General features: G+C 37.2%; 1 protein-coding gene across 4 annotated transcripts; it reads left to right on the top strand.

Moving 5' to 3' along the window:
• Positions 1–5,220: 5,220 nt before the first annotated feature.
• On the top strand, positions 5,221–24,520 carry LOC121326454 (retinoic acid receptor RXR-gamma-A-like). Of its 4 annotated transcripts, XM_041269728.1 has the most exons (11): positions 5,239–5,346; positions 15,216–15,368; positions 16,463–16,722; positions 19,989–20,136; positions 21,179–21,358; positions 21,847–22,007; positions 22,291–22,420; positions 22,746–22,878; positions 23,449–23,540; positions 23,895–24,000; positions 24,179–24,520. In XM_041269728.1, the coding sequence occupies exons 2-11, from the start codon at positions 15,275–15,277 to the stop codon at positions 24,324–24,326; spliced, it is 1,452 nt and encodes a 483-aa protein (XP_041125662.1). In that variant the 5' UTR covers positions 5,239–5,346; positions 15,216–15,274; the 3' UTR covers positions 24,327–24,520. The 4 variants fall into 4 exon arrangements, with proteins under 4 accessions (XP_041125663.1, XP_041125662.1, XP_041125661.1 ...); XM_041269729.1 differs by lacking the exon at positions 15,216–15,368 and having other exon boundaries at positions 5,221–5,346; XM_041269727.1 differs by lacking the exon at positions 5,239–5,346 and having other exon boundaries at positions 14,934–15,368.
• Positions 24,521–25,213: the final 693 nt, after the last annotated feature.

The raw sequence follows: 25,213 nt of genomic DNA on the forward strand, positions 1-25,213 counted from the left end.
GGCTGAAGTGTAATGCTGGCTCCAGGGGTCAGCTTATTTTGCCTCCCCAGCGCATCAGCACATACAACGGCTGTGATGCTGGCTCCGGGGATCAACCACAATGCGGTCTAATGCTGGCTCCAGGGATCAGCTTATTTTGCCTCCCCAGCACATCAGCATGACAACCGTCCGGATTGAACTAAGTAGGGTACATCTCTGGGGTCTTCAAGTGGGCACCTCTGTTTCGTCGACTAGCACACAACACCTCAAGAGGGTTCAACAGTGATTCTGGCGTCCCAGCATCACCCCCCTCCGTCCCCCATTCAACTCAGCCCAGCTTACTTCCCCGTACATCAGCGTGGCTTTCTTCCTATTGTGCTTGAGATCCCCAGCCAGAATCTTTCCGTCTCAACCACAGCCAGTTTATGCTCCTTTCTGCTGCTTCAGATAAGTTCTTCACTGTGCGACGCAACTCTTGGCCACTGAAACATGCATTTCTTTAAAAACTGCCCATTCGAGACCTACATAACCAGTGGGAGTGAAACATGAGTTAATAAAACCAGATACTCACAATTGAACAACTAGATCTTATAACATCCTCATTTGCAGTAGTATCATTTTTACTGTGCAAATGGTAGAGTTAATCATAACAAGTCCTCGTGTGTTGGGTACGTTGTATAGCCAGACTGTGCTTGATGGAGTCCCTGGAGTTTGCCAGTCAATGCTGTTGATTAAGGGTTTGATTTATGGTTAACTTCCTGTGCCAATAAGCATTGATTGATGGAATGTTGTTTTGGCCTTTCTTGTAGCGTGGTTCACTCCTCCAGGAACATTGGCGGGGGATTTGATGAACTCTATTGCGCCATATGTGTCTTTTGATGCAACAGGATACAATGCAAACCGAATCTCAGAAGAGATATTGTAGGAGAAATGTTGGAAAGCAACCAGGTATTCCCTATAGTTTCATGCTTGAAAGCATTCAGAAGAATGCATGAATCAATTGTATTATTTTTACAGCAGTCTGCAGTTTTGTATTGGAAAGATGTACCAGATTTTAAACTAAATCCACGCAAAGTAAAATTATTATTATTATTATTATTATTATTATTATTATTATTATTATTATTATTATTATTATTATTATGCTGAGAGCACATGTTTGTCTGTAGCACTAAGGTACGCGCACCAAAACAAAATAGGTACTTCTACGAAAATCTTAAGGGGACCTATTCTGTCAACGTGAAAGTAGCATGTGATCTGTGATGCAAACAACTACATCACACACGTGTATGCAAACTATCGTTGCTCCGCTCATGACTTATTCATCCTCACTAATTCACAGGTGGCTGAGGGGCGGGTTGATAGGGGACAATGGTTATCAACTGAAGCGGTGGCTACTGAGACCACTGCTCAACCCCACGACCACTACTGAAGGTGTAATTATACTTTTAAATGTCCTCGTACTGTAACTGAATGAACAAAATGTGATTCTGATGTTTGGATGTCTGTGGCGGAACACTACAATACACTTAGAAGTTAGCAATATCACTCTGGCTCCATTACAGCTCTCTGTAATGCATGTTGAACTATTTACAGAGGAATGATTACAGGGTTTGAGTGAAACAGATGCTGAAGAAACACCAGTGTTGGTTGCAGATGTTGCAAGTGCCAGGCAGGTCAGACAAAGCCTTTTAGACAGAGGTTCACATGTACGGACCAATAAAAAAAATGCAGACTTTGTTATTGTTTTATAAGACGCAAATGCGTACCATCAGTATATTTTTAACAGGAAAGCATTTATAATAAAGGCAACGACAGTGCTCACGGTTCAAAGGTGAGCTATACATGCCTAATGTAAGGAAAAAAAAAAATTCGCTCCCCCGTTCTTCGCTCGCTCAGCACATGAAAAAAGTGAAAAAAAAGTAACTTAATTTTGCTAATAGAGTACTTTTTTTATTTTGTAAGTATTCACTGCTTAAATCATCAAAAATGTAATAACGGCCAATGCAGAAGAGGCTTTGCCAAGGTCACCTATATCCGATTGTGTACCTGCAAGACATGATCTTGCAGAGCCTACCTTGTCTTAGAATTCCACACTGCATCACTCTGTGCATGTGACTAACTGGGTGTCTTAGAATTCCACACTGCATCACACTGCATGTAACTGACTGAGGCTGCCACAGCAGATCACCTTCATATTGCTTGAGAACCCAAGAAGGCTTGACGAAGACTTTGAATTGATCTGGGTGGCAGCAGAGGAAAGTGATGCACTATGAGAAAGTCTTGATGGACACAAGAAGGTCATGATGTTGCCTGAGGCAAAAGCCATGGATCTGTTGAAAGTGTTTACTACAGCTTTTATTGATGATCAAGAGAAAATATTTTTTTTTTGTTTGTTTTTTTGGAGTAAGAGTGACTTCATAACAAGGGATTTGCAATGGACCCATTCTCAATTGATGTCACTGATTATTTACCATTTAAAACAAAACTCTATTTCTAGATTGGAGGGGCTGTATTTTTATAAATTGTTTCTTGATTTCAACATAATATCTATCTATCTATCTATCTATCTATCTATCTATCTATCTATCTATCTATCTATCTATCTATCTATCGATCTATATTGTAATATTGTAACTTGTAATTTCACATTTGTAAGTAGTTAATTGCACTTGTTTTAATTTAGATTTAGCTTTTTCTTATTTAACTCAATATTCTTCCCCTGAGAAGGTCACTCAAATGGTCCTCTTTAAACAGCGCCCTGTTATTCTAAATTTCCAATGGTAAGCTCTATCCATTAGGACATAATAGCAAATGAGCTTTCCCATCCAGACATTGAAAGGAATTACAGATAGCCTAATTGTGATAAATAGACATATTTAGGGTATAACAGCTGGTTTGCTAAGTCATTATTGAAGAGAAAACTGACAACCAGGGAGTAAATTTGGCAGCTAATATCAACTGGACATGAGGCCATCTCGCGATCTGAGGTATAATATATTTATATAAGCCTGTATGATTGCTTCTGCTACTCGAAATCACTGAAATGTTCAAAAGACAGACCATTTTAAAACAGAGCACAGCACAATGTTATTGCCAGAAAAAGAGCAGTTTTGAAACACTGTAAAGTGATAGCTGCCTCTGTGGTAAGGTGAGCTGACAGGTGGTTCCAGTTTGTTGTTGGATGAGGGATTAGTGCAGAGGTAATTGTTTGGTTGGCTAATTTGAATACAAAAGGATTACTGCAGGAGGTTTGTTCCATTCACAGAGCTATGGGGGAAGGTCTTGGGGTTTTAGGTGGTGATGGATGCTGACGGGGGTATGGTAACCACAGTATATTGATTAATCCGGGGCTATTGTCATGTTTGGTTTGCTATATTGTCTTTTTCATCTCTTTGAGATTTTTAAAGCAGCAAAGGAGTACTGTTTTTTTTTTTTTTTTATTTACAACTTAATGTCTTGTTTCAAACAAAGTTTGTAAAATTATTTTGTTTTAAAAACAAAATTTGACTTCTGTTATTATTATTATAATATTATTATAATATTATTATTATTATTATTATATTATTAAATGTCATTACAGTGTGGTACATAACCCATGTAATTTACAGGTCTTAGATATATATCCAGATATATATATATATATATATATATCCATATATATATAATATATATATATATCATTATTAATTCCTGTTTTTATTATCAATTTAAATTAAATACTAACATGCATTTTGTAATTTATTACCACTAGGTGATGAGCACAGCTCTTGTACATGTACTCCTAAATTGATTGTGAAGTTTCTTGGAATGGGAAAAACATTTATTTCTGAGCACAATAGTTATTATTATTATGGAAAATAGTAAAAAAAAAAAAAAAAAAAAAAAAAAAAAAAAGGAATGAAACATTGGTGTAAAATGAAAAGTCTAAGGCAAGCATAAAAAGCATGTTTTACACACCCATTAGCAGTTAAAATAGGATGAGAAGAAAACAAAAGGAGGGTGATGTCCCCAGACCACCTGCCTCCATTAGGAGATAAAAGGAACAGGCTGATAAATTGCCACTTGAACCCTTTTCTTTGACTTTCATGAATTTACATTATCTAAATGGGGGCAGACATGAAAAGGCCGGAGTAGTGTGGAATGGGTTGGAAAAAAAAGCAATTCATCCTTGTTAGCGTCCTCCTGTGTTCCTTTATGGTGAGTTTTTACAACGGTGGGAGCCGAAATGACTTTCCCAATAGATTGAAGAGATGGGTGAGCGGACATCCCCAACAGCAGCAGTGAGTCTCCCAAACAAGAGTTCAAGATTGGGAATGCTGGTGACTCCTGTATACCCTTCTGAGGTGCCGAGAGCTCACCCTGAAATGACCCCTCTGCCGAGGAAAGATCTAGGAGAGCTCCAAGGGGTCTCCAGACGTACAATCAGAACTTCTAACTCGCAAACTCATATAATATGTTAATGTCTCTCAACCTCAAACACATCGTTTTAACAATCAGAATCAGTAAATCGTATTAAGGCAACTTTTTTTTTTTTTACTTTATATACTGTTCAACAATTAGTGAAATGAAAACAAATACGGCTGTAATCTACAATGTAACTAATGTAAGATCTGTTTTACGTGCTGTACCTATTTATATAACGAAGAAAAAAGTAATTGATAAACTGAAACCTCACTGTTTAACAATTAGCTACAACAGACAGCATTGTAGAAATAGGTAGGTAGACTGATGTTGTTTCAACTGAACTTTGCAGCGATTTAAAGATGAATGTTCTAATCTGTGACTATTTTGAGGTGGAGTCCCGACCTAAAATAATGCATTGCTTCCAGGTTTAGTCCATGGGGAAATACAGTCTTAAGTCTGTGATTCCAGAATATTTCCCTTTTATCCGACATGTTGGGACTGTATACTTTTTCTATTGGAGCAATCTTCATATCAGCAAGGCGCTGGTTTTGAAAGCTGAAGTGCTTTGCAACAGGTTGATCCAGCGTGTTTGATAATTATGGCATATATTTCGTAATTGGGTATAAATCTTTGTTTTGCATCACGATGAATCTAAAAATACAAGTACAATAGTTAACGTACATTTTTGCAGAAAGTCTGCCACATTTGTGCATGACCGAGCAGAGTAACTTTGAAACCGTGGAATTCTGCTGTCAAACTAAGGGAATCTTTCGCCACCCCCTTAGCGAGGCCCCTCTGTGTGCCAGTTGGGCTGGAGTAGTGAGAGTTCAGTCAGCCAGAGAGAGGAATTCACAGGGAGATGCTGCTGTCTGTAACGGCTAGTACAACACACTACCGTTAGAAAACAACACAGCAATAACTCACACACTATGGATAATAATGAATCGTTTCTGCATCTCAGTAAGTGTTGATTTTTTGCTTGTTTGTCAAAATGTTATTTATCGCATGTATTCTGTTGCACGAGTTCGCCCTGGTGGAGCTGTGTGAATATTCTGTATGGCGTATTTCGTAGTTCTTGCAACGACTGGGTAAACCGAATTCCACCATTGAACTTTAGACTGGGTATAAATCTGATTGCTGTGTACTTGTTTATTGACAGGACGTTTGTGCCAGTGTTAGGTCAGGTGATTGCAATTCTCGTTCTCAGACAAGGTCAGGGTTGTCACTTTAATTGTTGTTATGTAATTTATGGCTTTTTTTTTTTTCTAGCACGTCTCAACGTAGTAAACTGTTTGCAGCCGCTATATAATTGAATAGGACAGTTACTATTTGCAACCAGGCGGAACGGAAGCGAAAGCTCACATTTTGGAAATTCACACATCTCGCCTTTACTTTGCGTGCATTCCAATTGGATTTTGACTTGTAGTAATGTTTTACCTTTTTGGTGAAATGCACCAGCTGAAACGAGGTTAAAGATTAAACCGTGTGATTCAAATTATAAATTGCATTTAGTCTGTGAAAATTGTATTTGATGCTGTGAATTGTATCGCATTCATCAGCCGTGCAGTCGTCAAATGGAGTGGATGTGGTTTGAACTGTTATGATAGTAGGGCAGTGGAGCTGGAACAAGTTTTTATAGTGGGGGTGCTGAAAGCCATTGAACAAAACTGTAACCCCTGTATATGATGGAGGCCATGCAAAGCCATGAGGTGATACCCCACCCCTAGCACCCCTAGTTCCAGAACCCCTGTAGTGGGGTAAGGAAAATCCACATTAACAGTAATATGGGTGTGTTAAATGTGCTGCTGTTTTAATTCTTGTAAATAAAAACACCTAACCTACACCAAGGGATCCTAGTACCATTGTCACTGTAAACTGCCATTTGGACTTTATATTGTCCTACAGTTGATTAGAGTAAATCAGCTTTTTGTAATGGAAAATTAGTCCATCAAATTCCTTTGTTAAGTTACATTTGTAAATACCACAAACCTTGCTGGTGTTACATACAATGATTTCCTGCTTTTAAGAGCCTATTTGATGCATAGCTGGATGTCATTAACAAATATTAAATATTGCTGGAAGTCAGCTTCGGTAATGTGTTTAGAACCTTCAAAGGTCCAAATGTAACCTTCGTTGCAGCCCTACTCGGTACTGACACCGCATGCACACAGTGCGAGCATGATGGTGAACATACACAGTTCCATGTCTACACATCATGCTGCAGGAAGCTTCCTCCAGAGGTCTCTGTGTCCTGTGCCTGGGCATGCAGCATGCCTCCTCTTCTTTGGGAGATGCCTCGTTTTGTGAGATATATGCAGCGTTCCAGTCTCGCGTGCTACACAGCAGACTCGCCAGATCTACCGACGTGGCTTCTCCAGCTGGCGAGACTAAACCGTCCTCGGTGTTGGGAGCCCCGGTTTCCCCCGTCCTTCAATTGTCCCAGAGCCCCTCGCAGAGTATTCCCTGCGCTTAGACTCTGATGCCTCAGGCACAGGACGTCTCCGATCTAAAGGACCGGATGGCTCAAGTCCTGGAGTTTTTGGCCTGGCAGCAGGCCCAATCCCCTGCTCTGGCTCTCGCTCTGCCGCCTACACCTACCCCGGAACTGACCCCGCCTTTACCGGTGGCCGCCCCCAGATGTTTCAGAACCGGACCTGGCGGTGGACGAGGAAGACCTGGATGCGATATCAGTTTATCGGTTGTGGCCTCCTGGGATGGTAGCCCCTTCCCTCAGGAGGGAGGAGATACCCAAGAGCTGACCTTTGAGACGGGTACTTTAGGCGCCAGTCTTTCCCCTCTTCCAAGAGTAAAAGGCAAATGCGTGTGCAAAAGCAGACAGCATAATGGTCTAAGCCAGTAAAGTTTAGCCAGGTTCACAAAGTCTTCGAACAATGTCCAAGAAATCAAGTCCAAGACAAGATTTCTTTGTTCAAAACCCTATTTCCTTAGGTACAAGTTTTTTTCTTTTGTTTACTGAATTAAAATTCAGAACTGAGCAGCAACGTCACAGTGCGTATCTCTTCCAGTTAAAGCAACAGTAGCATAATGTTACACAAACCACAAAATATATATTTTTTGCTGTAGTGTATTCAGAATAAAATAACACCTATCATATAGCAACCTTAATATTATACAAATGTTTAATTCTAACAAATAATATTTATAAAATAATCTTAATAGTGTAAGTATCATAACCTGGGCAAAACAATAGAAAATACATTCCAGCATTACAATAGTTTAACATTACCAATTACACTAGCCATCAGTTACTGACATCAGATGAATCGAAGTTAGTTTGTTTATTCAGTAACCTGTAAATAATTCAAAACCAGGATACCTGGCTGTACTTTTACTGGTCAGTGCAAATGTTGACGTTACTCCAACCATTCACAGAAAGTCAACAGTAGATGTTTTACATTGAACTGCAGTCCAGAGTTAAAAAACAATAACTTCTTTCCAACTCTTGCTTTTTCTTATTAGTCACTGCGTTTTTCTGCTTAACATTTAATATGTCTTTATATTCATCACAATGTTAAATTACCTTTCTAATTTCAATGTTACCCAAGTTTGGATTGCTTCTTTTAGCACTTGCTGTATACATTATTTTATTCACCGGTGCCATGCTTCCGGAAGCTGTTTCACAACTGGCTAGCAACAGCTGCAGAAGCTGCTGTGTACAGTCATTACAGAGGAACTCAATCAAGGATCTGTTAACAGTAGCTAAAAACAGGGCAATAACATTGGCAACAATTTCAAACAGAACACGATTACTGTAGAATGTTGCTATTGCAAGCATTGCATAATTAATTAGGGTCCTTACTTTTAATAGGCAAATAACAACGGGTTTATGACTGACATAACACTTGTAAAGCGGCAGCATAATAAAAAAAAGAAAGACATGTTTGCTTCTAGTAGTAGCTAATATATAAGGCTTTTTTTTGTGTACTCGAATATGTACAGTTAAACGCTATTCAAGTCGTTTTTTATTTTATTTTCGTGTAATCCACTACACTGACCCATCCCTAATTAGGATTATTATAATTCAGTTTTAGTGTTGCCGTGACTATATGGTAACAGCTCGGTTGCATTTTTGCTTGTGAAAAAATGAGTTTCATTTGTACACATACATTTTCAAATCTTAATAGTATTTAAATTTTCTGACAAGCACACAAACGTTCACATGTTTAATGGCTTAAGTAACATATATTTAAAGGCTTCGTTTAGCCACTTTCTTTTGAGACATGGGCTCTCTTTGGTTACCATACACAGTTAGAAACATATTAAAAAAATAAAAACCATCATGAAAAAATATATAAATATATTGGTCCAGATAAAATTGCATCCGGGCCAGTAAAAATGGTAGCTCAGTGGCCCAAGGGGCCTGTAGTTAAAAATGTAAACGTAGATCCCTGAAAAGAAAGGGTCAAGAGGAGCTGGTTAATCCTCTTTTTTTGTTAGTTTTATTAATCCCACATATAAAACAGAGCTTTTTTTCACTTGCCATTTTAGAAACTGTTGTTCAAATTCTGGCAAGGTGGTAAATTGGTGCAAGGCAAAACATGTTGTTGAGGTATTTCTAATTTCTGTCAGCTGTGTCCGTTCTGGCAGACATGGATTTTTGCCTTTGAATACATGTCAAGAAATGTTTGTGCTAACATTAACCAGCACTATTAACAAAGTCCTTTCATGTAATGTACAGTGCCTTCTGAGTTTTGTAATTAACATTGTTTTTAAGACTCCATTCCTAATAAATATGTTGACTTTAGTCTGTTATAATTAGGCTTGCTGCTGTTCAATTTTTTTTTTTTTCCAAAACGACAATTTTATCCTACTTTTATCCTATATAAAGTTATTTCAGTCAGACTTAAATTTTTTGAGAATTCTACATTTATCGAGTTTTACTGATTTAATATCGAAATGTAGCTAATTTGTAGACCAGACCAAAGTGTTACCAATATTTGTAATGTTATTTTCAATAAATAAGACCTGGGTATATTGGTCAGAGGTGGGAAATTGTACATCCCACATTCAGATTCAGATCCAACAAACACTGCTGAAATAATTACACAACAGGTGATGTTACTTGTATAACAGAACAGTATGTTTAATGCAAATCATATTTTTTACCCATCTGCTGCTGTCTTCACACTCAATATAATTTGATACAGTTTATTAAAACTGAAACGCAACCCGTCACTCTGTGCTACAGCTACTGTAGAAAGCATTTCATATACATTAGTTCATGTTTAATGAGCCTTAAAGCATTGGAGAAATAAGCACAGAGACAAAATAATCTGATCTGTTGCAATAAACGGTTCCTCTTGGACTGATCTGAAGATAATCTCTAATTCAGCAATAGGTACAGACTTTTCTCTCCATCCACGCTCATCCACTTTGCTGTGCCCAATCACTGCTTGCGGCACTCTGCTGAGTGAATGTACTTGTGCCTCTGTCTTGGTTCATACCGACATGTGGCACCCTAAGTGTTTAACTCCTAATGAGAAACTCAGTGGAGCTACAGGATACATTCACTGTAAGTACCCTGCTATTATTACATCCTAAAAGCCTACATTTCAGGTCAAACCATGTTTTAACAATACAGCTATGCTGAAGTATCTGTGTGTGCAATTTAATTAGTATATATAATGGTAGGATTTTAAATATATGCATATTATAATTAAAACATGTTTTATAGCAGATTCATTTTTAACCTTCTGGTCTTAACCCATTACGTGATATTGTCCTTATTTGAAGACCGGCTAATTTAATGGGTGTTTTAAAGTAATTTAAAGTATTCAGAACAGAGGTCTTCAGATGGTCTACAAATTGAATGTGACTGACTGAGATGGTCTTAATGACGCGGTAGTCTTTTTATATCAAGCTGGTCATTAGGACCAAGGGAACATTTTCTATGTGTAAATGTTACCTTGTACTCTTCCCCTTTAGACATTGTAATTCCTTCATTTGTATGGTCAGTCTAAAGAGTAAGTAGCAGGGTTCCTAAAAATATAGCCTTACACGTCCCCACGTGTTGCCACAACTGTTTAAATAACGTACCTGCTATTTTTCTTTTCATTGTTAACATCCTGACAACATTAACTTAAAAGTCTGTGTCATAGCTGTTTTCAAAATGGCTGCTGTAGTGCACTGATAGTGTAAGTATTATTGCCCACATTGTCAAGCAGCTAACACAGCAAGAACAATCCATGAGGTGGTATGGAAGAGAAAAGCCAGAGCACTTGTTGATACGTTTTATTTGTTTATTTATTTTTTAATTGCTCTTCCTGTGGTGATTTAGAGCACAAATATCAAACCCCAGTCCGCTAGAGTGGCCATTTTGATAAATCACATGTACATTATTAACAATTCTACACATGGGGATGTGTAGGTTTATATATTCTATGGCAGTCGCCACTGTTTAGATCATTAAATTTGACACTGTGATATTGTTAGTTGATCACGCTAATTTTAATAATAATCATTACAGTACCATGTAATGTGTGCCACTGCATCAAAGTCATATTACTGTACAAAGCCATTTAGGGGGTCTGTGGTCATTGTGTCACAATTAACAAATCACGTTTACACATACTGTAAATTTAATCATTTACAGTCTTCTAAAGGATACTGCAAATTGTAGAGGTCTTGTAATGAAAAGAAAGTATTTCTGTTTTACTTGCTTATACAGTATCTCTGCTACCTTTTTATACCCTCTTTCTTTCTGTGCTCTTCTGCAGCTGGTTGTTCTGTGTTGTGCTTGTGTAAAGCCCCTGTTTGTCATGCTGCTTGATGTTTCTCTTCAATATTGAGCTCTTTTCCTTCTGGGTTCCCTATTTGATTCTTTCTTTGCTTTGCTTTAGCTAAAGGGTTTTCTGTTTTCCTTGTGCTTTGTCACCAACAGCATGGATGTGACTAATGCAGGGTAAACACTCTCTTTCTAAATCAGAGGGAATGTGATTTCATTTTTTTTTTTTTTTCTGCACTTGAATCACCAGCTGGGACAGTGTAAATTGCTTTCTATAAATATTAATTTTCTTGTGTTGGATCATAAAGGACATGGGGCATGAGCAAAAGTCTCACAAAAGCTCATATAAACTGTTTTCAGATATATATATATATATATATCTTATATATATATAAATATATATATATATATATATATATATATATATATATATACACACACACAGTGTTCCCTCATTATAAAACCAATGCTGAATAAGGTGTCAGTGTTATAAAGTGCCAGCGCAGCTTTTCTTTAGTTCTTTACAGTTACCGGTATGCTACAGTGTGTAATTGTATTCTTTTAAATACATTTTATTCAAGTTTATTCAATTAATTTTGTGTGTATGTGTTACTTTATTAAGTGCTGCATTTATATGAGCTGGGGTAGGGAAAACACATTTTTCATCAATGTTTCATTATTGAGAGCGCCGTTTACCCGAGAGCAGCGAGTATTACAAATCTGATATCTGAATGCAGCCCTTATTAAAAGTAATACGGTACATATATTCACTCAACAACATATTAATTCTTTCTTCTATTTTTATACTCAGGGACTGAAGCACCAGAATAGTTTTTATGTCTGTTTTGATGGATTAAATAAACTAATGACAGTCCAGAACAGGTTTATCAAATGAATATCAAAGGTTATTTAATACATTTTTGAATAAACTTACATGGCTAAGCTATACAGTTCTGTGGAAGTAGATATGGATTTCATATTGTATTGAGATGTTGATGCGTGCAGATAGCACATTTTCCAGATTTCCACTGTGCAATCTAGAAAACGTAGATGTGAATGTTTACCAGGTGCTGGTTTATTTTAAAATGAAGCTAAAATGTTACTGTGTATAATAATGCATTAGAAATATTTTTTCCATTGGTGCATGAAATCAGGCTTGCATTACAGTAACATCTGCTCTGAGTCCTCAAGAAAGACAACGAAGCACTTCAATGTCTCTGGACCCTAATAGCCAATTAATTAAAAGCATTTCTGCAATTCCTTGCCTGTTAGTAATTAAGAGGTAAATAAGTGGGCTCCTTTTTCAGTAATGTCGTGCTTACAGTGAAACTGTTCTGGGTTGGTAGGATTCCAAAATAAAGAACTTCCCCCAAAGGGATTCATTCTGATGAATGCCAGCAGATCTGTACTCTGAATGTAATTATAGCTATCCATGGCAGAGAGCCCAACTGGATCCTCACTTGGCGTATTCTATGCATTTATCCTCCTCAATACAGTACAGTGAACAGGAGGCTACAGTATTTTTTTCATTGAAGTAGGGTTGTTGCATGCATCTGTTCCAAAATGTGTTGGATGGGTTTGTGACATTAGACATGACCAGTGAGAGTTGGGTCACACTGTTTTTTTTAGGCACAGGGGCTTGCTTCCATGTTTTATTAATTAAAGCACATGCTTGTTTCCTCTGTATTTATTCACTGGTTAGGAGAGACCGCATGGAAAATGTAATTCATGGAACATTTTTATTGATGACTGGGAGGATCCATCACTGCTTCTGCAAACACGGTTTCTCCTATGGTCTTCCATATTGTCAATTATCCTAGCCTAAAAAACACCTCTGGGGATTTATTTGACCATGTGGACACCTCTGTCTGATTAACTAATCTAATTACTGAATGTGTAGAAGCCCTTAATCAACCTACAGGCAGGTGTAGCCAATTACTACCCAGCAATGAAAACTGCATTTGTGTTTGAATTGTCCAATTATTGAATTAGTCCCACATCTTGTAAAGCAGTGCTATGACAGAGTCATTTATTGCAGTAAAGAGAACAGTTGAATCCAGTTACATGTTAGAAACATGCATGGGTACTTTGTGATTTAACAGAGTTGATCTGTAACAAAAAGGGATGACTTGACAAATGTGTAACACCAATAAATCTATTGTTCATGTGATTCCATCAACTGAATCAGTCATATTTTCATTGTTCACTGCCTTATAGACAAAATGTAACAGTACCTTTAACTTTGATATGTCACTTAATATGGCTGCCATATTTTAGATATGAGGCCTTTTGGTTTGATAAAGACCAAGTACTGGCTTTGCGGTTCAGCACTTTATTCTGTGATTCCTGAGGGAACACACCAGCAGTATAGAGTTGTAAGTTCCATAGAAAGACAAACAGGTAGAATTTTATTTGTAGATAATAAAATACATCACATGACCATGAATGGGATGGCCATGCATGCAGCACTGATCTGCAGTGATTTCTCAGAACCTGCCCAGGCAGACCGCTCGGATGGGAGTTGCCCTGGGTTGCTACAGTAGTAGGTGTTTGCACACACTAAGGATGCAGTCTTTTCGAGTTGAAGTGGAATCCTCCTTCTCAACAGGAATGTTGTATTTTGTAATTTCAGAACAGGTGCCAGTTCTTGAAGTGTTACTGTTCATGATCTGCTTGGTTTATCCCCCAGATTGGGATCTGGATAAGAACACACCATAAATACAGCTGCCTCAGTTCTGCTTGGGAATAATCAATCTAGTAAAAGATTTTCAGTGAAATACCCTAAAAGAACCCGAAGGGCATTTTTGTTGTAAACAATGAATATAGATTTTAAATAGAAATTGTAGAAGCTGCAGGCAGAAAGATCTGTAAATGTATTTGATATTTTTAGAGATGTTTGGTTAATAGTGTAGCAGCTGTATAGTCAGCTGTTTCTTTATTGCTACAGTATTTCTGCTCTGCAGCAGTGAAGAACAGTGTCTACTGGTTCACAGTGATCAAAAGAGAATGACATTTCTGCCAATATAATCTCCAGCATGAAGCGGCTGTTTACCTGTATGTCTGATTCACTCATGCTTAAACTCAGTTTTAATTGTTCAACAGCAATTGACCTTTTATTACTGACTGCATTTCAAAAGCTGGGATTTTTGGAAAGCCAGAATAGAAGCAATGAGTTTGTTGTGCTTACAGTAGGTGAATTCAGCTTAGGGTCCAGCTTCCATCCCATAAGAAAGTCGTCTTCCGACAGTTGACCAGACATCCAAGACAGGGTGGTAGAGATGCCACTCAAGGGGCTGTTGTAGTGGCAATGGAAAGATGGTGGTGGTTATTTGGTGTTTATTTTCTGTATATTATAGTAAATTATTAGGCTTGAATAAAATGTATTAAAAAAAATGATCACCACAAGAATCATCTGTGATTTTCTGTCAATGATGCAAGTGGTAATGTATCTAAGGATTATTATTCAGTTTTAACTTTGCTAGCATGTGTGCATTTCTACAGTGTGCCTATGCTCAGTCAATTTTTAAAGTTGAGTTGGTGATCACTTGAGCCGATTGCCTTTAAACTTGGTACACAAAGATTGCGATAAGAGAGAGTCTGACCTTTGAGTTATGATTCAACTGGACAAAGATCATTTTTCTCTTTGGAAATCAGTGTTGTCTCTGAAACTGTTAAACAACTTCCCAACTGTAAAAATTGAGGCAGTACCAGTACTTGAGCATTAAAATGAAGAGAATGAAAATAAATAAATCCCTATAACTTCCTGTAGGCAAGTGAAGTAAAGAAATGCAAAGCATTCCGTAATGTGCAGTACAGAAGCTTGGTCATTAGACTTTGCACAGTGCTAGGTTGCAGTGTGTCACCAGAGTGCAGTGTGGGGGTGGGGGTGTGTGCGCGTATCTGAATTTGTGTGGCAAAGAGCTGTGACACATGGCAGCAGAGCTTGTGTCACTAAGCTCAATCACAGTGCAACATTGCTAAGCCCTCAGAACAGCTGCCTCGCTGGAGAGACAGGGACGCTGCTCCTATCACAGAGTGGGGGCTGTCTGTGTTTTGTTTTAACTGAATACCTTTATTTGAGAAGCCATCCCCTCTGTGCTGAGAGATACTGTTCAGGGATGTGATCACTACTGAAACAGAAGCATGGATGGAAAAGAAACGGCAGAAGAACCTGCAACAAGACTAAACATGTATGAGAATCACCATCCCTTCATGATGTTTCCGATGGGCTGTGATAGTGAGTAAATATAAAGAGCTCTGCTACTTTTTTGGGGGAGTTTTGATGTCTTGTATCAATGAGATAAAAAGTGTGTATTTTTGAGTGAGAAGTCAAAATGGAATAATGGCATCATAACATTTAAATACTGGGACTTGTCTGATGTGACAACTATTTTGGCATGTGATCGGTTTTATTCAATTTAAATTGCTAATGCGCTCAAACTGGACATGCGGGCAATAGATCCTGCATGCAGTAACATTGTGTAACCTCTGTCTCTCTTGGTTTATACAGTAGAAACTCGTGCCGCTAAAAAAAAAAAGGACAACATTTTGTATCGTCTTTCAGTTTTTGCAAGATTTACTACAGTATATACATTATTGCAACTGTCGTGGATCACTATCTGATCACTATTGCTATTGATCAGTAGCTCTGTTCCACAAATTCAAGGATTTATTTTCCAATTATTTTATAGTTAATGATAGCAGTTAGAAAATATATCTAATTTTATGGAGGAAATGTAGTCCTTATAGAGGGAGATAACAAGGAGATACAGTTATTACCAGTGTGTGTGTGTGTATGTATGTATAAAACAGGTTATTACTGGGTGTGTCTGTTAAATATTGTTCTCAATATTTATTCCTAAGATAGTTATGTCATGATTATTAATGACAAATGCACCAATGTGTAATAAGCTTCTAAACCTCTCAGTTTACGTTGAAGCAAATGTTTGTGCAGTGGTGATCAGCCCTGATGATTTGGCCTTACAGAATCAAAATGTCATGTCACATTACCTTTGTGATTGACAGAGTCTGTGGATGTGTTTGCCTATCTAAATGTCACGCTGTCATTCATGTTCACAAACAGTAAATATTGGAGATTGGACATTGCTTTACATATCATACGGAAGAATGCTTTGATCTGTTAGCTATTCACCATCGGCAGCTTATCCTTTTCTTATAATTTACCAAAGGACTTACCAAACAAAAAAGTGTCAGCATTAGGGAACTGGGAAATAACGTGGGTTATAAACAACTTGATTGGCTCTTGCTGCCTGTGTTTACCACTGCAACATTGGTATCAACTGAAACCCAAATGTTCTGTTCTGATTACAGATTCTTCTGTGCAGGTTAACCACATATCTATGAACGCTCCTGCATCGCAGTCTGCAATGAATACCATGACTGGGCATCCATCAGTGATCAGTGCATCAATGAACCATTCAGGGTCATTCACATCCCCAATGAACACAATAGGATCACCTATCAATGGATTAGCCTCTCCATATTCAGTTATAACACCGTCCTTAGGGTCGCCGTCGGTCTCACTACCATCCACACCTGGCATGAACTATGGGGCGTTAAATAGTCCACAGGTAGGTGCCACATTTCAACTGAATTTTTTCTGGGCACTAAGCTCTTAAAATCTGTCATATCTGTGACTTGATAATGCAGTTACCTACATGTTAAACAAAGACACATGCTTTGCCTTTTAATTAAGGGATATTTACAAGCCTGTATTTTACTTCAAGGTTGTGTATTTGACTGTTGTCTTAAAAATCTGTGATTTCTATAACTGTAAAATGTATATATATATAATGTATAATGTATAAATACATATATATTATATTTAAGATCATGTAATCAAAGAAACTACAGTACAAAATTATATTGCAAAAGTCTACCAGAAGCCATAATAGTAGTACAGTATTTCATGTTAGATTTCAAAAAGTTCAGTTTTTTTAATTTGTCTGTTTTTCGTTAAGTATATGGAAAACTACAAAGCAGTATGTAATTCAATATGCCAACGTAACATTATTCAGCAGGTTTCATTCGACTTTATGAAGCAAAATTAGTTAATTCTATAGGGTTATGTAAAACCTTTTGACCATGTGCCTGCTTTTTGTTATGTTAAAAATTAGCTTCCATCAATAGTTTAAGATGGTGTGGGGTTAGAGTCCTGCGTGGGTCCATTTGTTACGACCCGCTTCCGATCCAGACCCGCAACTACAGGACCCGACCCGAACACGTAACCCACTGCAACACTATCTCCTTACCCGCAACCCGACCCGCTTTAATAAGACCTGCAACCTGACAAAAACCCACAAGTGTTAGTCCTCTACCTACTGCCTGCGTCAACTGACTCTCTCATGCTCTCACATTCACACACAGATATCTCTACCATTCTCCATAGACTGAGTTTACACAATAGGCTATACAACATCATAGCTTTCTCTAGTGGACTGGATATATTTAACATTGTAACATATTAACTGTCTCTACTTACTTTACTATAAATTACCTGTCTATTCCTTTCGTGCCAGCAGTTGAAATGGAGCTACACCTATGCTTTCTCAGAGATGATGTACCAGTTTTGTGGCTGTCCTTCACAAAAACATGTTGACAGGTTTTGCAAGCAACGAATCCAGTCACACGTTAATTATTTTCATTCTCTGTGATTCCAAAATAATTCCACACTTCTAATTTACCTGCCGAACTACATGATATAAACCCTGAGCTATATTGTTTCACATCGTTCCTAAACTTTTTTAATGTCACCAAGAAGCAGACGTGATAAAAAGATCTTGCCTTCTAATACGTTATTTAGTAAAGGGTTACAAACGAGTACACAGAAAACGCTTTTGGTGATTTATATTCTGACCTGAATTTTTTATTTTTTTAGACCCGCACCCAAACCGCGAGAAAGTTCACATTCTGACCCGAACCCGACCCGCTTTCGCGGATCACCCACGGGTACCCGACCCAATGCAGGACTAGTGGGGGTTGCTTTTATATTATTGTGTTGTAAAGCGTGCAGTTTATACTGATATTTTAACATGACCACATGCTGTCTCTTTTCATTCATGGAGTGTTATCACCATTGCTCAATGGTAGAAATTGACATTCTGAGGCGGAAGCTCAGCGGAGAGCATCTCACCTTTATTCTCAGTAATACAAAGTGACAGTTTGGACCACTGGGAACCTGTTACTTGCCAGTTAATGGAACCAAGTGTAGGTTGCTGTTCTGAATATCATGTATTTGCTTTTAACATGAAGAACAGAACTCTAAATATATCTTCTAATTTAGGCTCAGTTTCATTAGTTCTGAACACAGAAAAGAGGAATGTCTTAATTATTGAAGGCATTTAAAAACACGCTGTTCAAAAGCATAGCTGGACCACCACAAAGGAACATGTACAAGCTGTATTATTATTAAACCTTTATTTTACTAGGAAGTCACATTGAGATTAAAACCTCTTTTTCAATTGAGCCCTAGCCAAGAAAGGTAGCAGCAGCACAATCTAACATAGTACAATACAAAAATACAAATACAGAAATACTTTTAAAACACAGACAAGTCATACGCAATACAATAAACTTAAATTAGTGACAACCGATTAGTGACAGGTGTAATCAGCTACTTTAAACAAGCACAATTCTCAATTAGATAAACATGTAGTTTACTCTGGAATTATACTGAAGTTTTTTGGGACTGCAACTTAAGTTTAGACTGTAATTAATTCCACAATCAAAGAGCAAAATAAGCAAATGATCTTTCAGCTGCCTCTTTAGGAGCTGTAAAATACAAATAATAGTTTCTTAACTGGGTAACTGCTGTTCACCTTCTCACAGCTGCTGGCTGACAGTTGAAATTCTTGGGTCTTTCTATCATGATCACAAAACCATCTTGGACACTGATGTTAACTTCCATTTGGCTGCTGTCCATCTGACTCTGCATTGTTTCATTGTGAATCAGCAGATGACCTTGCTTCTTCAAACAACAAGAAATTCTAAAAAGTTGGGTTGAATTATCTGCAGCATTTTTCAAAGTGATTTAAAAAGCATTTTATTTTATTTGATCTCTTGCAAGGATTTAGTTTTTTTTATTATTTGTGCTATTCTGGTCATCGTTTTTTGCTGGAAGTCACTGAATGTTTCAGTCTTATATACGACCATATACAGTATTAATAATGTATTCTCCCATTTGAGTCATCATGTCATTATTTCAGGGTTATTTGTATCTTCAATAACATAGTCACTGGAGTCTAGACTGGTGTTACTGTATTTTTGACACCTTTGTTTCCTCAGTCTGTGGGATTAAAGTTTTTGATGCCATTCTTAGTTAAGAAGTTAAATGTGATGAAGCAGGCACAACTCTTTATTGTCACCTCCGTTAGTTGTCTAACTACGTATTAAGTACTTATATATTCACATATTATTTCTTTTGGCTGAATAAAAAGATTCAAGCCAAACCAGCTGACTCCCACAGGGCTGCAGTAAGGAATTCTGATTCTGCTGACCTCTGGTGGGAGAGAGTGGAACTGCAGCTGTCAAAGTAGACTGGTTTTGAACATCAGGTTCCATTACACTGTTTCAAAGTGTACTGGAAATACACAGTTGATAATTGCATAATACAAATGTCGTTTATAATAAAACTGTAAAGATTTAACTAATGAGTAGTGTATTCTACAAGTACATTCCAGTGTTTATTAAATGTATTTCAAACCTACAGTAACATGCCATTTTATAACTCCTTTTTCCTACCACAAAATACCATTCTTCACCTCATTCTGCTACATAAGAAAGTAAGGTCATTGTGTAAAATGTTGTTAGCAAGCTAACTATAACAGTTGTTTTTCAGATGAACTCGATGAACAATGTGAGCAGTACAGAAGATATCAAGCCCCCTCCAGGACTTTCTGGAATTGGAAATCTTAGCAGCTATCCGTGTACAAGCCCGGGATCCATATCCAAACACATATGTGCGATCTGTGGAGATCGGGCCTCAGGTAATCTGTTGTGTTTTTACATCTGGATCTGGATTTTCTTTTATTACTTTCCCATGTTAAAGTTTACTGTATTATTTCATTGCAAATGGCAAAATGTAGTAAAGTGTAGTAAGAGGAAAGCATAGTTAAGCACATATGAGCACGGTATAGCATTGTTAACAATGAATACCATGGTTAAGCAGAATAAATGCATAGTATAACAGCTTATTAAAGGTTAAGATGGATGTGAGGTGCTGAAGTAAATGCATTTGGGGCTGAAGACCTGTCTTTATCCACAGAAAGCATACAGCAGAGGCATGAGGAGTGCAAGCTGTCCCTCAGTGCTCTGTAGTGTTGCTCAGCCTGGCCCTGGAGGGTGCGAGGGGAGCTCAGTCACCAATCCATCATATGTGTATCCACTCTCTGAGACTGCCAGCAAAAGGGCATACTAGTGTGTATAAAGATGATTCAAAGTCGCCTACTGTATATCGTACCTTTCAAATCTAAGACATTACTTTTAAAAGTAGTTAAGTCAATTATCCTAGTTTAAATATTGACGTCTGGCCCTAGTTCAGTGACAACCAAAACTTACATAGCAACATGGAGAAGTCATCATTCAGAGCACAGGCAATAGGAGTAAACCAATAAGAAAACTGTACAAAAAAAGCATCAGGGGAAATTAATCCGAACAATAGAAGTAGAAAATAAATAAGGTCTACACTTGGTCCCATTTTTGGCTATAAAACTGACTTACCTTGTTAGTCAATCAACTTTTTTTAAGAAGATAAAGAGATCAGTATTTTAGTAAAAGGAATTTTAATCAAACGTGGTTGTTTCAGTTTACCGTTAAAACTTCTTGTTTCAGCAGGACAAAAACACAGTTGCCATTTGTTCACTAGGAATATCACTGTCTATAAATGTGCTGTTTAAAAAATAAAAATCTAAAACATGAAAAGGGTATTTGTGTTAAATTTAATAATTTATATTTTCCATGGTCAATTGTCTTAATAGTATAAATTAAGGTAGGGTTTGTGACTAATATTATAAAAACACATATTTACAGGGAAGCACTATGGCGTGTACAGCTGTGAAGGATGCAAAGGGTTCTTCAAGAGGACTATCAGGAAAGACCTTACCTACACGTGTCGAGACAGCAAGGATTGTATAGTTGACAAGCGTCAGCGCAATCGCTGCCAATACTGCCGCTATCAGAAGTGTCTGGCAATGGGAATGAAGAGAGAAGGTAAGGTTTGTTGTTGTCTCATTAAGAAGTACAATTCCGCTCAAGTTGGAACTGAGATTCTCTTACTGTACTGAGGGTAGTAAAGTAAATTCATATTCTTGCTGTAATGATTTTTGCTTAATGTTGGTCCCATCTAGTGTCCGAATGTTGTAAATGCACAAGTGTGCTTGTAAATACAGGAATGGACAAAAGTTTTGCATCACACTATAGAATTAACTCATTTTGCTTCATAAAGTGGGTTGAAACCTGTTGAATAATGTTACGTTAATATATTTAATTACACACCGCTTTGTAGGTTTCCATATACTTTACAAAAAACTGAAAATAAAATTAAAAAATGTGACATTTCGAAATCTAACATGAAACACTGTACTACTGTGATGGCTTCCGGTAGCTGTAATTCAAACGTTTTCATTTTTTTTTTTTGTCCAAGACAATAAACTGTAATTGCTTTTTTCCGGAATGTTATTTGTCCACTGTATTTTCAGCTGTACAGGAGGAAAGGCAAAGAGGCAGAGAAAAGAGCGATAATGAGGTGGAGTCAACAAGCAGCTACAATGATGAAATGCCTGTGGATAAAATCCTGGATGCAGAACTTGCAGTTGAACCAAAGACAGAAATCTATGTGGATGCCAGTACAGACAATTCTGTATGTCCTGTAATTTAATTTGAACCTAATAAATGTTTGGAATGTATTCTTCAAAATGCACTGCATATGAGGCTCCCATTGTTTAATGTTACATTACTTAAGAGGTATCATACAGAAGATTGTTACACTACAGACATTTTATGCAATAGTAACAACTGTACACTAACTACAGCATTCGCTTAAAATAAAGTGTAATACACAGTAACCTGTACTACTGTGTTTCTACTGCATTATGTGCCGTATTAGTACATGTTCCATTTTCAGTTCTCTTCTCCTTTTCCAGTTTAATGATCCAGTTACCAACATTTGCCAAGCAGCAGACAAACAGCTCTTCACTCTGGTGGAATGGGCTAAGAGAATCCCCCACTTCTCAGAGCTGCCTCTGGATGACCAAGTCATTCTTCTGAGGGCAGGTACAAACACTGAATTACAAGTCAGAGATATCTAAATATGCATTGGTAGTCTCACGCAGACACATTTTTAATGCAGTTTTTACAGTTTGTAGTTTTCAAATGCACGCTTTGAAGCATATTTCTGCCCAGGTGTTTTGAAAAGACTGCCAACCATGTTGCCTACTCTATCGTTTTACGGTCATTCATAATGTTCCCAGAGACTGATCTGTGTCTCTTAAAAATACTTTATTTATTTCAACGCACTGCTTTTCCTTGTGGCGAAAATGTTTTGTGAAAACTGAAAAACACAATTTTGAACATCTCTGATTTCCTGATTTAATTCAAGGTTGGAATGAATTGCTAATCGCCTCATTTTCACACCGGTCAGTATCTGTGAAAGATGGCATCCTTCTTGCCACTGGTTTACATGTGCATCGAAGCAGTGCCCACAGTGCTGGGGTTGAATCCATTTTTGACAGGTTAGTGACAGAAACTTTCCAAATGTGGCTTTATAACTGATATTATTATTATTATTATTATTATTATTATTATTATTATTATTATTATTATTATTATTATTATTAGTAGTAGTAGTAGTAGTATTAGTCCTAGTTGTAATAGTATTATTAGTAAAGGAGTGGTAAAATAATTATGGAAGTATAAAATTGGCACTAAGCTGCAGGATATAGCAGTGGAGTATTAGTTCCGAGTAGTGTCAGAGTAGCTTGGCTTATTTGTTTTAGTAAGTTTTTAAATGATGCTATTCTTGTGTATAACTTGTCATAAGGTTTACGTATTTCGTATGATACACAAGCAAAGCAGGCTGGCACATGAAATGTTAAGGGTGGAATGAATGGCATTAGTAAAGGAGGCATCTGTACTAGAAACCTGGTAGAGCAACAGTGCCTCTAAGTTTACTGACAAACGGGATAAGTACCTTATGTGCTTGGAGTGTATTAAACCTCAAACCGTTTAGATTAGATCTCTACAAATGTCTGCATATTCTTTGCTGTTCCCTGTTGACATAAGAATACATTTTATTTCCTCAGAGTTCTCACAGAATTAGTGTCAAAAATGAAAGACATGCAAATGGATAAAACAGAACTGGGATGCCTTCGAGCCATCGTTCTTTACAATCCAGGTAATATGCTTTGAATGTATTTGAAATAAAAAATAAGATAAAATAAAACCCTCTAATTCATAACTAGCAGTTTCCCCGTACATGTCGTGAATGTAAACTGTGATTTTGAAATGAAGTCCCTTGATTGTCTTAAGAGAAATCTACACTGAGTAAAACCACAGAATGTTACAAAGCCAGCTTTCTTTGCTATTTATGTTAAGGTTTATCCATGCTTGAAAAATGGGCGCGTAACAAAAAAAACTGTTCTCGGCCCTCTGGTATTAAACAATATGAAATTAAACAACATGAAAATGTTACTGTTCATTTTTCAGCAGTTTTTTTTTTTTTTTTTTTTTGCTGTCTGTATTCCTCCAGATGCGAAGGGCCTATCAAACCCACTGGAAGTAGAAGGACTGAGGGAAAAGGTTTATGCATCACTTGAGGGTTATACGAAACAGAAATACCCAGAGCAGCCTGGCAGGTACGCAGTCTACCCCTTCGTTTATCAATGTTCCACTCCTATGCCTTGTTACCAAGACATCCTGTTTTCAGGACCTTTTTAATGGGACAGTGCCAGTTAAAACTTTTTAAAACGCGTTTCTTCTGTTTTCATTTTCACAATGTTCTGAAAGCGAATTCATCTCTCCTTTTTTTTATAGGTTTGCCAAACTTCTGCTTCGACTGCCTGCACTACGATCAATTGGGTTGAAATGTTTAGAGCACCTCTTCTTCTTCAAGTTGATTGGAGACACCCCGATAGACACTTTTCTTATGGAAATGCTTGAAGCACCACACCAAATAACATGACACCATACCTCTTCTTTTTGTAAATATTTTGATGACTATATAATTGAAAATAAAGGTTAATTTTGGAAGCTGTAAACTACATATTTTGTATCACGTCCAAGCACAATTATTATTGTGAAAACTTGTAGAGGATAAAAGTAAGCAGTCAAAATTAGTTTAATAGAAATGTAAAACAATGCTTTTTGTAAATAGTTATGTCCAGTTTTGGTGTATTAATTAATAGTTGTCTTATATGATATGAAATCAAATTTTATTAAATAATAAAAAAATATATATGAACTGAGATTCAGCATCACATTTTTGGGGTTCTAAGGTCAATATAATTAAATAAAAAATGTATTTTCAGGGTGTTCATTTAGAACTGTATAGGACAGTGCAGTCAGTATTGGCGCTTTATTGGGGACCTCTGTAAATGATACTGATGACACTAATTATTCCAGTATATTTCCAGTACCTTATGCATTTATTTTTTTATCTGTGCTGCCATCTATTAACTGTATAACAGCCACTAATTGTAGAAGACAATGCAGCATATTGATAAATAATCAGTTTGAGGATTCAACTTCCTACCACTCAAACTGTCTCAGGAAAAATGCCCATCTTCTTCTTCAAAAGTCCTATTTGCAATGCACTGTATATTCATAAAGCAGGGGGTGCTAAAAACTAAACTCCTTCTGGTACAACACCTGCAAACCAGGTGTGGTACCTCTGTGGTTCCATTGTCTTGTCTCCAGTACAGTCCTAATGTTGTACCACTAGGTGGCAGGCTGTAAATTGAAGCATTATTCTTAGTATCCAGCATCCCAGTTCCATTCTGTTAAATCAGTAGTAAGGTATACAGCAAATAGCAGGTTCACTTAAAACCGTTCCCTTCAGGTTATATTTGA

This window comes from Polyodon spathula, chromosome 14 (genome assembly GCF_017654505.1).
Source record: "Polyodon spathula isolate WHYD16114869_AA chromosome 14, ASM1765450v1, whole genome shotgun sequence".
Lineage (NCBI taxonomy): Eukaryota > Metazoa > Chordata > Actinopteri > Acipenseriformes > Polyodontidae > Polyodon > Polyodon spathula.

Excerpts from the sequence above, each read along its gene's own strand:
- LOC121326454 (XM_041269728.1), top strand. The coding sequence starts at position 15,275 with ATGGATGGAAAAGAAACGGCAGAAGAACCTGCAACAAGACTAAACATG. Across the intron at positions 16,723-19,988 it reads GGGCGTTAAATAGTCCACAG|ATGAACTCGATGAACAATGT; the intron begins GTAGGTGCCACA and ends GTTGTTTTTCAG. Across the intron at positions 22,879-23,448 it reads GTTGAATCCATTTTTGACAG|AGTTCTCACAGAATTAGTGT; the intron begins GTTAGTGACAGA and ends TTATTTCCTCAG.